General features: G+C 42.5%; 1 protein-coding gene across 1 annotated transcript; it reads right to left on the bottom strand.

Moving 5' to 3' along the window:
• Positions 1–212: 212 nt before the first annotated feature.
• On the bottom strand, positions 213–10967 carry LOC144507017 (EEF1A lysine methyltransferase 3-like). The gene is made up of 3 exons (XM_078233559.1): positions 10709–10967; positions 9102–9213; positions 213–1551 (listed from the first exon to the last, which is right to left on the bottom strand). The coding sequence occupies exons 1-3, from the start codon at positions 10862–10864 to the stop codon at positions 1169–1171; spliced, it is 651 nt and encodes a 216-aa protein (XP_078089685.1). The 5' UTR covers positions 10865–10967; the 3' UTR covers positions 213–1168.
• Between the last annotated feature and the right edge of the window lie 2466 nt (positions 10968–13433).

Here is a 13433-nt window from a genome sequence, read left to right as displayed (position 1 = left end):
ACGTTTCGAGTCTGGATGATCCTTTGTCAGAGCGCCTGGTGTGTCGGTTGCGGCTGGGGTTGCGCCTGGCAAGTCAGTTGTGGCTGGGGTCGTGCCAAGTTATGGAGTGAACATTCCCCTCAGTTGAATTGTCTATTTTACAATGTTGCTGGTCGTTATTGAACATTGAATCCTCAGCTGACATCAAAAGAATAATGTAAACACACTTCCATGCGATGGAAACACCTTTTTTATTTCATTCGTTTTCAGTATTGAAAGAGGTTACAATACTAAATATAGTAGGAAGCAGCGTTAACCTAAATCACAGTGACACCAGCTCAATCCCATTTAGCACAAACTCTTCTCAGCAGTTCTCAGAAACACAGCTTCTGTGGGCCACAGCTTAGTGGAGCATGTTCTAATTTGCCGGATTGGTAACATTTGGTTTTTGGTATTTGCAGTTTGAAATACTTAATATGCCCGTTGTTAAATCTATAGCTGGGACGGTGTTAGTCTGAAAATATAGCATCTCTTTTTGACAAAGTGACAGATTAACTAATGATAGAAATAGTTCAGCCTCTCCCTCCCTCTGGGGTGAAACTGGGATTTTTTAAGTGTTTCTTTAGCAAGTAGTCTGTTTATCCTGGTTGATTGGAATGATTCTTTCAGAAGCAGGATAACACACAGTAAAGATTTGCCTCCCACTTTAAAAATCGAGGGCAGAAAGTTGAGAATATGCTCCAAGGAGTTAAGAATGGTGTTAAGAACAGTGTGTGAGAGAAATACAAGGGAATTAATCAGTGGCAAATTTGTTACAGCTGACTGAGAACTTACTCCTAGTCTTGTCTTACAATCTAGAAGATGGTCATTATGTGACTCCCTTGGAATTCACTCCTCGCCCAACATAAAGTTTTCTAACCGTTGAATCAAGAAATCCGAGACCTGCAGGAGCCTACTGGGCAAAACCTCAAGCTGTGTGTCACCACGTTGAATACAGCAACGTGAGGGGACAGAAAATACTCAATGGTGGAGAAATGTTTTGAAAAGATACGATGGTAACAATTTCCTCATACTTGTGAAAGAATCACTGGTCGTGCAACTCTGCCACGAGCAGGAAGCAGCCCCACCCTCCATACCCGTATCCGGGTTTAAAGCATTACATTGGTGGCTTCTCTATGGCATCAGAGACTTATTTCTTGGTCACCTTGAACACGTTGATTTCTTTATCTTCAGTCCTGTGAACAATTTCCGAGTTGAAATGTTGCGGCAGGAGCTTCTTGTGAAAATCAGTGGCTCCCATGCTGTCCCGCATCTTGGAGCAGATGTAAATGACGGTGTTTTGGTTGCTCAGATGCTGCAGGGTCTTTATCAGAGCAGGGTAGTCCCGTGAGCTGTAGACAATGTCTGAACCTAGGATGAAGTCGTAGTCTGTCGGAAACTGATCCTGGTTTTCACCCCAAAGGAGAGCAGAGACCTTTGCCAGCTGCTGATTGACAACGGGGACGTTGTTGGTGATGTTGAACTTGATTTGATTCAGAACCGTTGATTGGTCTGTCAAGGTTACATCTCCACCTGCCGAAAGAATTGTAAATGGTAACAAGGCATCGCTACATTGCTTCCTCTCTGTCAACAATCTGAAAATAGGAAATGTGGGCAATTGATTCCGGGATAAAGCAAATTAACACAACAAAAGGTGCTAAGTAATGAACTTTTCAGTACGGAAAGAATAATTTTACATCCGAGGGACAGCAAGTTAGACACTTAAACATAACAGTGGTGAAATCATGACATACAAAAGTATTTACAAATGGTTAGCTTCTGATCCTGGCTGGGCTATAGGTTATATATGGTGAGATACGGGCAGTGATGTGCTATATAAAGTTATTATGGCGCAGAAAAGGCTGTTTAACCCATTGCCAATTCTCTGTCCCAATCTCCCACTCTAGCCCTGTAGTTTATTTGCCTCCAGTGTCTATCCAATTTTGCATTGAAAGCATTGATCCTCTCCTCTTCTACTGCCTTCATACTCATGAAATTCTTTTGTTTTACTTTCATCTGTCATTGATGGTTTGGACAGGGGCACAAAAGGACTGATGTGGAGGTTTGCAGCTGATAAATTAGAGGGCACCTGAAACTGGGAAGAATGGGAGATTGGAGCTGGATGGAGGGGAGAGACGCATAAAGGAGGCAAATACAGTTCAGTGCAGAGAGATGTGAAGTATATTTTCTGACAAAGATCAAAGCTCAGCCACATCAGGAATATTAACAGAATTGGGACAAACTTTACGAAGGGTTCTGCAATAAACAGCAAATGTGATTCTGGGTTTTATCACAGGGGAACATTGTATATAAAAGGGAGTGACGTAGAATCTGTGTAAGAAATGGCTTCTGTCAGTCCAGTCATTTGAGTTTGGTGGCACAGTGGTTAGCATTGCTGCCTCACAGCGCCAGGGACACGGGTTAGATTCCCAGCTTGGGTCACTGTGTGGAGTCTGCACATTCTCCCCATGTCTGCATGGGTTTCCTCCGGGCGCTCTGGTTTCCTCCCACAGTCCGAGAGACGTGCTGGTTAGGTGCATTGGCCATGCTAAATTCTCCCTCGGTGTACCTGAACAGATGCCAGAGTGTGGCAACTAGGGGATTTTCACAGTAACTTCATTGCAGTGTGAATGTAAGCCTACTTGTGACACTAATAAATAAACTTTAAGCTTGAGTTAAATGATTCTATACAATTGGAATATGTTGTATGCAATTCTGCTTGACAAATTTTAAAAGGGACAGATGTGCATTGGGGAACAAAGAACGACTAAGAAAGCGATAAAGAAAGGAAAGATAGGTTATGAAGTTCGGCTAGCTCTAAATATAAAAAATGATAGTAAAAGCTTTTACAAATACATAAAAAGGAATAGAGTGGCAAGAGTGAATGTTGGACCCTTGGAGACGAGAGGGGGGATTTAATAGTGGGAAATGAGGAAATGGCTGAAACTTTAAATAAGTTTTTTGTGTCGGTCTTCACGGTGGAAGACACAAATAGTTTACCGAATATTAACGATAGAGGGTTGGTAGGAGGAGAGGTACTCAATACAATTAATGTTACCAGGGAGGCAGTGCTTGGTAGACTAACGGGACTGAAGGTGGACAAGTCCCCGGGCCCGGATGGAATGCATCCCAGGGTACTGAAAGAAATGTCAGAGGTAATAGCGGATGCGTTAGTGGTTATTTATCAAAATTCGTTGGATTCTGGGGTAGTGCCGGCGGATTGGAAAACGGCTAATGTTACACCGCTGTTTAAAAAAGGAAATAGGCAAAAGGCGGGTAACTACAGGCCGGTTAGCTTAACGTCTGTAGTTGGGAAAATGCTGGAATCCATCATTAAAGAAGAAATAGCAGGCCATCTGGATAAGAATGGTTCGATTAAGCAGACGCAGCATGGATTCATGAGGGGAAAGTCGTGCTTGACGAACTTGTTGGATTTTTATGAAGATGTGACTAGTGCGGTTGACGGAGGGGAACCGGTGGATGCGGTGTTTTTGGATTTCCAAAAGGCGTTTGATAAGGTGCCTCACAAAAGGTTGCTGAAGAAGATTGGGTCACACGGAGTTGGGGGTAGGGTGTTAGCGTGGATTGGGGATTGGCTATCCGACAGGAAGCAGAGAGTCAGAATAAATGGGTGCTTTTCTGGTTGGCAGATGGTAACTAGTGGCGTGCCGCAGGGATCGATACTGGGGCCTCAACTATTTACCATTTATATAGACGATCTGGAGGAGGTGACTGAGTGTAGGGTAACAAAGTTTGCAGACAACACAAAGATAAGTGGAAAAGTGAATCGTGTGGAGGGCGTAGAAGGTCTGCAGAGAGATTTGGACAGGCTGAGTGAGTGGGCGAGGATCTGGCAGATGGAGTATAACGTTGACAAATGTGAGGTTATTCACTTTGGAGGAAATAATAGCATTGTTATCTAAATGGAAAAAAATTACAACATACTACTGTGCAAAGGGACCTGGGGGTCCTTGTGCATGAGTCGCAAAAACCCAGTCTGCAGGTGCAACAGGTGACCAAGAAGGCAAATGGGATGCTGGCCTATATCGCAAGGGGGATAGAATATAAAAGCAGAGATGTCTTGCTGCATCTGTACAGGGCATTGGTGAGGCCGCAGCTGGAATACTGTGTGCAGTATTGGTCCCCTTATTTGCGGAAGGATATATTGGCCTTGAAGGGAGTGCAGAGAAGGTTCGCCAGGTTGATACCAGAGATGAGGGGTGTTGATTATGAGGAGAGACTGAGCAGATTGGGTTTGTACTCGTTGGAATTTAGAAGGCTATGGGGGGATCTTATAGAGACCTATAAGATAATGAAGGGGCTGGATAGGGTAGAGGTGGAGAGATTCTTTCCACTTAGAAAGGAAGCTAGAACTAGAGGGCACAGCCTCAAAATAAAGGGGGGTCAGTTTAGGACAGAGTTGAGGAGGAACTTCTTCTCTCAGAGGATGGTGAATCTCTGGAATTCTCTACCCACTGAAGTGGTGGAGGCTACCTCGTTGAATATGTTTAAATCACGGATAGATGGATTCCTGATCGGTAAGGGAATTAGGGGTGATAGGGATCAGGCGGGTAAGTGGAACTGATCCACTTCAGATCAGCCATGATCTTATTGAATGGCGGGGCAGGCTCGAGGGGCTAGATGGCCTACTCCTGCTCCTATTTCTTATGTTCTTATGGAACAGATGCAGGATGGATCCGAAGTTTACTGGAAATGAGCTATAAATAAAGGTCAAGTTTTATTGTCCACAGCGAGGCAGATTAAGAAAAAACTTGTTTCCGTGTATAAAGTGCCAAATCAATGTTACCCCTAAGTAAAGGTAAAATACTGCGGATGCTGGAATCTGAAACAAAAAAGGGAATGCTGGAAAATCTAACAGCATCTGTGGAGAGAGGATAGAGCTAGTGCTTGAAATGTTGGCTCCTGTTTTTGTTACCCGAAAGTAAGTTGGACTACTGGTATAAAAAGCTGTATTGAGAGTAGTAGCATTGTTTGTCTCCACTCCTGCCTCATCACTTCTACTGTTGAAATCCTTATCCATGTCTTTGTCACTGTACACTCCATTATTCCAGCGATCTCCTGGCCAGTCTCCCGTCCTTCACCTTCCATCCTTCATAAACCTCAACTCATCCAAAACTCTTTGACCTGTATCCTATTCTGCACTAATGAGCATAGTGGTTGTGTTACTGGAATATTAACGCAGAGACTTTGACTGATGTGCCCCAGCAAGCCCCACAGTCATATCAAGCCCCTAGAAAGAATGAAGCTGGGCAGACCACTTCACGGTGAATTCAGTGTTGAATCAGGAAACAAAAAAGACACATGCAGCTCAGTCGACCCTGCAGAACTTTTCTCGGTAATATAGAAGCAACACAAAAACAGAAAATTTACAGCACAGAAAGAGGCCATTCAGCTTATCATGTCTGTGCCAGCCTAATTCGACTTTCCAGTTCTTGGTTTATAACTCTGTAGGTTCTGACACTTTAAGCGCATATCCAGATGCTTTTTAAATGTGATGAGGATTTCTGCCCCAAGCACCCTTTCAATCTGAGTTTCAGACCACTGCCATCCCCTATATTTAGGTGTAAATCATTGAGATAAATATACCATAAACAACAAGGGAACCAGGACTGATCCCTGCAGGACCCTACTTGAAACAGCCTCTCTAACAAAAATGGCCACCAACAATTATCCCTTGCTTTCTGCCACTGAGCCAATTTTGGATCCAACTTGCCACTTTCCCATGGGTCCCATGAGCTTTTAAGTTACTGAAGGCTGCCATGTGGAACCTTGTCAAAAACCTTGCTAAAATCCATGTAGTTTACATCAACTGCACAACCCCCATTGGCCCTCTTGTTACCTCAAAAAATTCAATCCAGTTAGTCATACACAATCTTCCCTTAACAAATCCATGCTCGCTGTCCTTGATTAACTGGTGGCCTACCTAAATGATGATCTAGATTGTATTTCAGAATTTTTACCAATTTTCCCACTGCCAGGTTCAACCAAAAGTACCTGGAGCTACCCCTTCTTCCCTTCTTAAACAATGGTACAACCTAAGCAGCCCACGAGTCCTCTGACGCCACACTTGTGTATGTTGAGTGCAAGTCTCATCTTCTCGTATGCCTCAGCAAATGCATTGACGATTTTCTGGAGATCCATTTCCAACATATCACATAATCAGTGTACTGGAGCTCAACGGTGATCCTAGTCACCTGAGATCGAATAGTTTAACGTCCATTCAATAAAAGCTGCACTCGAGCTGCTTTCTAGTCAGATGGAGCATTTCGGCAAGGAAGATTGAAAAAAGATTTGGGGCTAGGACTCAATCTTGTTTGATTCCTGCCTTAATCTCAGAAGGGCCTGTAATAGATCCATTGTTAAGGATCACTGCTCGCTTATCATCATGAAACAGGTGAAGGAAGATAGTGAATTTTGGAGGACATCCATTTTTCAGCAGGATCCTCCAGACCGCCTCACAATTTACAGATTAGAAGACCTTTGTCAAGTCAATGCTATGTAGAGAGGTTTATGGCATTTTTCTTGTAGTTGGTGAGCGGTAACAATCATGTTGACCATGCCTCTTGATGGCTGAAGCCCACATTGACATTTAGGAGTAGCTCTTCAGCAAGTATATGTTTTTTTCGGAAATGTTCTTGAAATGATCTTTCCTGCAATGGAAAGCAGGGAGATGCCTCTGTAATTTCCATAGTTAGATTTGTCCCCTCTCTTGATTGCCATAATCATGGCGTCCTTGAGATCATTTAAGATTTCCTCTTCATTCCAGATCTGTAGGGTAAGGGCATGAAGATTTAATGTTAGGTCCTCTCTTTCCTCTGTTCAATCCTTAAAAGATTTCATCACCACCTGTTGCTTTGTTGTTCCTCATTTGTGTGGTGACTTTATTACTTCCGTGGACATTGGCGAGGTTTCGAGCTCATCTTCCGAGTCATTTCTTCCAAGAGGGAACTTATGAGACCGGTTCACAAGTTCGTTCTTGACATCAAATCCAACTCCGTGAAGTCTGCATTCTTCTTCTGATTTCCCTTTCCAGAATAAAGTATAACTGCTTTGGTATTCCTTGACCTGCTCCTCTCCAGCTCGCTGGCTCTCACTCAGAGCAGCAATGTTGATATCATATTGCTGAAATTCTTGGGCGCAGACATGATACAAAGCTGTGGGTGGCCACTTGCAGGTCCTGATACTCAAGTCCCAAACTTTACTACTTGCACAGAAGGTGATTCCTCTGGATGTGGCAATCCAGTCGAGAAAGGTGAGGCAGACTATGTGTAGGGCACCTTTTGTAGCTCCCTTCCTGATAAGGGCTAAACAGAGTGGATCCTAAAGAGCATTGCTCAGTCGCAGTTCAAGCTACTGAAAGGCACCCCTGTCTCGTCCGAGTACTAGACGACCATTTTGTAACTGCTGCATCTGTGCTAGATCACGGTGAGAAGCTTCCAGAGAAAATAATGCTCCCATTGCCATCTGCTGGTCGCCGAAGGGCTTGGGTGATGTGCTTGGAACATCTTTTCACATGACATGAAGATACTGTGATTCACTTGCTTCCAAACATTTTCACAGACCAAAATCTTGATCCAACGGGAGGTTTGCCAGAGACCCGTCTGCTGCGTATTTCTAGGGTTCCTAACAGGCCTTCATAGTAACTGGAGTGGCCTGGGACATAACGCCCTATTGTACTTCACCCTGTTTTGATGAACCCTTTCTTACTCATTGCCCAGGTTCTGTGGCAAGAATGAAGGGGGTGGACTCTGGAATCCTGACATTATCAAGTCCTCAGCTCATCAGCCAAAGTTGAAATATGTTTCTACATTTACTGGAGTTTTTCAGGTCAGTAGCAGCACAATGAGATATTGTGCTCCAGGAGAGGTGGGACCTGGTTCATAATAGTAGGTGAACTGGGAGAGCCTGGATAAGGTGTAGCTTTTTGGGGCAATGATTGTTTATTTCCTGAAATAAAGATATTTTCCTTTCAAAGCATCACTTTGAAACCACTAGAAGCCAAGAACTGAAGAGAAAAACAAAAAAATTGAAACCCTTATTTATAAAATTGGGGATTTATTAAGCCCAGTGACCATTATTCACTAGCGTGAGATTAGCACGGTGTCCATGACATTAGAAGTGATCTAAACGATATAGAGACATTTTAAGATTGAAAGGCAAGGGTGTGGTTAGAAATAATAATTGATAAATTTATCAAACTTAGAGAAGATAAACCCCTCTGGTTTGGATGGATTGCTTCAGTGTATATTAGAAGTTAAGGAAGAAATTGCAGGGTTCCTACTACATGTCTTGGGAGTACAGCTGCAGTTCTTCAATAAGATACCACATGCTAGACTCATGACTAAGGCCGAAACAAATGGAGACCTGGGACAAGAAGCTAAATGGATAGTAAGCTAGGTGCAAAGTTGAAAATAAAAAGTAAGGATTAAATAGACTGGCAAAAGGTAGAAAGTGATGTCCCAAGAAGATCAGCACAAGGATCACTTGTTCACAATTTACATGAATGATTTGTATTCAGGAATCAGAATTACAATTACAAAATTTGTGGTTGACAAATTAAGAGCGTCGTTAATGCAGAAAAGGAATCTTATTTGGAATCTTACAGAAACGAGAAAACCTGATAGACGTCTTCAAAATTATGAGAGGGTTTGATAACGTAAACGCAGAGATATTTCCATTTGTGGGGTAAGCTAGAACTAGCAGCCATAAATAAAAGATAATCACTGCTAAATCCAATAGGGAATTCGGGAGAAATTTCTTTTTAACCCAGAGAGTGGTTAGAATATGGAACTTGCTACCTCAAGAAGTAATTGACACAACGAATATAGATGTATCTGAGGGGAAATATGAAGGAAAAAAGAATAGAAGGGTGTATTGATGGAGTTAAAGGAAGACAAGCAGAAGAGGTTCATGTAGAGCATAAACAGGGTCATGTACTTGTTGAGCTGAATGGCCTGTTTCTATGCTGTAAATGCTTCTCCTCTCTACTGCACCCATCCCATTCCACTGTACTCCATTTTTCTCTGTCACACCTACAAAAACACTTGGAACCTTTAACTCACCTAGCAGGACAGCAAGAATCCCTACAATCCCAGTGCCTGATCCCAATTCAATCACTTTCTTTCCAGCAAAACTGATCTTTTCTTGTTCAAAGTACTGGCAGAGAACAAGACCCTGAAAGAAAACGTATTAACATTAGAATTAATTCACCAGCAATTTTTCACAAAAGAGTGTAAGACGTGATGCCAGGGTGAATATAAACCAGTGCATGGTGCTGAGAAGGGTATAAACATAGTAGATATTGCCACGTTTGGTATAAATCCAGCACATGGATCCAGACAGATTAAATCAGCATGTGGCATCAGGGAGGATGTAAAGACGGTAAATGGTGTAAGAAAGGTGTAATCCCAATGCATAGTGCCATGAAGGTTACATGACTAGTACACTGTGGCATGAAGGGTACAATGCTATTGTTTGTGCCAGGGATGGTACAAGTTCAGTATATTGTGCCAGGAAGGCTAACTTTAGCACCTGGTGTACAGGAATATGCAAACCTATAACATGAAGCAAGAAAGCACGCAAGCCCATTACGGAGTGTCAGGGACTGTAGAGATCCAGTGCATGATGTCAAAGAGTGTATCACCCCAGAAAATAAAACTTATGTTTACACAGTGCCATTCACAAACTGAGTGTTCCAAAGTACAATCAGTTTCTATTTCCAATTTTTCCAATGGTGCTAAGAAGGATAAAAATATAATGCATGTGCCCAGAGGGATATAAATCTAGCATGATATCACAAACGCAGCACATTAATCCAAAGAGGGTGTAAATCAGTTACATGGTGTTGAGGGCACAGAAAAAAAATATGGTGGCATTGAAGATAGCAATATAATACATGGTGCCAGGGAGGATGTTAACCCAGTCCTGGAGGATACAACTCAATAGATGGTGCTCCGGAGGATGGAAGCACAACACATTGTGCTCAGGAAAATATTAGTCATGTATTTGGCACCCAGGGAGGTATTAACTATGTCCACAGTGCCGAGAAGGGAATTGACCTTGTATTTTATGGCTAGGAGAATATTAACCATGTACATCATGCCTAAGAAGATATGATATTGGCTCAAGCACATGAAGGGAGGTTGGAAAGGAGAGGGGTCCCCAGCCTACCTTCACTCAGACTAATATCAGTGCTTCCAAATGGTTGGTGGGATGTTGGGTGATACACCTCATATTATCAGGAATTTGTTTGTGGTTGCTTTCTGGGATTGGTCAGGAATTCTCCTGGATTCTTCTTCTTAGCCTAAAACCAAGCATCTGCATAATTTGTGTGTGGTGTGTTGCATGTTTGCTAAGAAAAGGTGACTTTAGACTTATGGTTCCCAAAAGTCCACCACAGGGGTTTTCCTGTCTCGGTCTATTGTAGCCTCATTGATGGAGATTGATTACAATGGTTAATCAATAACTCCAATATGGTTACATTATACAACTACCAGGATGGTAAAAGGCAAACCAGGTGATCTTTCTTCATCTACCCGTTCCTTCCTATGTATTTTCATATAGAAACTCACTACACCAAATAAGTTGGGTATTTGTAGTAGGAAACAGAGGTTATAGATGGGCCTTATATCTGTCAGATCAACACATTTACATCAAACATTGGACTTACTGCTTCCCAGATTATTGCTGATATCCCAAGGTTACTGCTGAAGTCCCGAGTGATCCTCAAAGTGTGCCCACAAAACTGATAGTGACTTTCTAATTTGTTGATTTCTTCCTTGGAGTAGGAGCTGATGGAATACTTATTTTCCTGTTGTGCTTGCATTGTCTTCTCCAAGCTCACTCGACACTGTTCTGATCCTGATTGACTTTTTCCAATCTACAAGCAACTTCCTTCCAGTGCCCAGGTTTGAGTCTGTCTCTGTGTGTGCAGTTGCTGGGTCGACAGTGGGAAGAGCAATAGATGCTCTGACCTGGAAACAACATAAACTTTAATTACTATGTTTCCCTTATCTCAGCAATAAATTTGATAATGACACATTAACACAATATCCAAGAATTTTTGAAGGTTCCTCATTACTAGAGTGAGGAAGTAAAGTGAGAAATAAAGACAACCCGAACTGTGGCTATATCTTAAGATCAAATGTGAAGACAGGTACATTACATTTCTAACTTTTCAAATTTCTGGTGAAAGGTCACAGACCTGAAACGTTAACTCTGGTTATCCACATGCTGCCTAACCTGCTGAGTATTTTCAACATGTTCTGTCTTTATTTCAGATTTCCAGCATCTACAGTTTTATATTTTCATTTTAGCGTTTAATTCTTCCCTTCCAGGAATGCCCGATTAGTTCTGTTCTTCCCTCAAACAGGATTTCTGTTTCCTTCTTTTCGCTTGTTCATCTTCATTGCTTTTCATTTTCCTTGTGTTAGATCAGGTATCTACAAAAACGCACTTTTCTATCTCCTCCTATCTTCTATCTCCTTCCTCAGCAACTGTCTCTGGCTGTAACTTATATTAACCTGGTGTTGTTAAACTTCTTACTGTGTAACTTATTCAACACAGTTTCCAACTGAAATTCCACACTTCATGTTTTGAACCACACCCGATTTCTGCTATCAACAAGATATTTAGTATTCCTCGAACCACATCCCGAAATCTGCACTCATTCACCACTACAAGTACACTCTCAACCTCTCTGTTCAGCCGCACAGGCATTCTGTGTTAAAACCTGTCCTGGCTTGTAGTTTCATTTACCCTTGTGACATTTTAACAAAAAATCTTTCTCCTTTCTTTCAGATGTTTACAGATCAGAAGCTACAACAACCCTTGGTTACCCAACACCTCTCAGGTTTCTTCTTCCCTTTCACTTCCATCTGATCCCATCCCTTCTTCTAATCTTAACCTTTGCTGTGTATTTATGATACCCTCCGACATTCCATTTTCTGGCCTTGAACAATCTGTCCAGGGCAAAACCCTCCGCTTCACCCCTTATGCCTCTACCTCAGTGACATTCGAGTTCAGCTTTTCCCCTGCCTTCATCCATACCTACCTCTTTGGCCAAGTGTCTTCCACCTCCTCAGTGGACCCCGTTTGCCCATCTGCATTATTCCCAATCCACCTAGACCCCTCTCTTTGGCCTTGATCTTTTCATTGAGAACTGCCAGCGTGACATTGGCCATCTCAATTTCTCTGCTGCCTCCCATCCTCCAACCTATTTCGCTCTCAACTTACTGCACCCAGTTCTCTTAGGTCCAACCCCAACATTGGCATGGTGCTGCTGTATTAGTCTGGTGAACTGACCTCACTCACCTTGCAGAGACCTAACACCAACACTCTAACTCTTCCTCTTACCAACCCTAGACCATGATCCCAAAACTAAGCATCGAGCTCTCACTTCCAGAACTGTCTGACTCTTCTCCTCTGACAATCTTCCCTCCATGGCTTCCAATCGCCGAGTGTCCAATCCCAAACAGCCTGCATCTACCTCCTTCCTTGGATCCACAAACACAAATGCCCTGGTAGACATTTCATTTCAACCTGTTACTGCTCCATAGAACTGATTTCTTCCTATCTCTACTCTTTTTTCTTCCCTTGCCTTGTCTCTCCCCACCTATATCCATAACTCTTCAGATGTCCTCAACCCTTGGAAAGAGTTTCAGTTTCCTGACCCTAACCATTTCCTCTTCATCATGGACAGCCAATCTCTCTGCACCTCAGTTCCCCACTAGCATGGTTTTCCACTTTACCATGAACTGAAATCCAACCAGTCTCATCCACCACCACCCTCCCAGCTTGGCTGAACTTGCCCTCATATTGAACAGTTTCCCCTTTAACTCCACTCACTTCCTCCAAATAAAGTACGTTGCTATGGATATGCACATCAGTACTAGCTACGCCTTACTTTTTGTGCCTTATTTTTGCCTTATGCCTTACTTTTACTATGCCTTCATATACTATGCCTTACTTTTTCCAGCCCAATTCAGCCCCCTCCCTCTTCTTCCAGTATAATGATAACTAGATTGATGCCACTTCCTGCTGCTGCCCTGAACTGGAAAAATTCATAAACTATACTTCCAATTTCCTCCATTCTTTCATCATCCCATGGTCTATTTCTGATTCTTTCTTTTCTCAACTTCTCTATTTCCATTTCTGGGAATAGCATGTCAATAGACATTGATTATGAACCTCACTGACTTCCAAAGCCACCATGATACATCCTGCATTCTCCCATTTCCATCATATATTTTTCTCCACTAGTGCTTCTGATTGTTTTCCTTTTTCTCCCCCTACCATTGTGGATGACAGGGCTCTTGACTGTGTTATTCAATATACAGTAAGAAGTCTCACAACACCAGGTTAAAGTCCAACAGGTTTATTTGGTAGCAAATACC

This window comes from Mustelus asterias, chromosome 18 (assembly GCF_964213995.1).
Source record: "Mustelus asterias chromosome 18, sMusAst1.hap1.1, whole genome shotgun sequence".
In the NCBI taxonomy this organism is placed as follows: domain Eukaryota; kingdom Metazoa; phylum Chordata; class Chondrichthyes; order Carcharhiniformes; family Triakidae; genus Mustelus; species Mustelus asterias.
This window is presented reverse-complemented; position numbering and strand designations above follow the sequence as displayed.

Coding starts and splice junctions, on each gene's coding strand:
- LOC144507017 (XM_078233559.1), bottom strand. CDS start 10,864: ATGCAAGCACAACAGGAAAATAAGTATTCCATCAGCTCCTACTCCAAG. Junction 9,214..10,708: donor CAGCAATAATCTGGGAAGCA/GTAAGTCCAATG, acceptor GTTTTCTTTCAG/GGTCTTGTTCTCTGCCAGTA. Junction 1,552..9,101: donor GATTCTTGCTGTCCTGCTAG/GTGAGTTAAAGG, acceptor TTCTTTCGGCAG/GTGGAGATGTAACCTTGACA.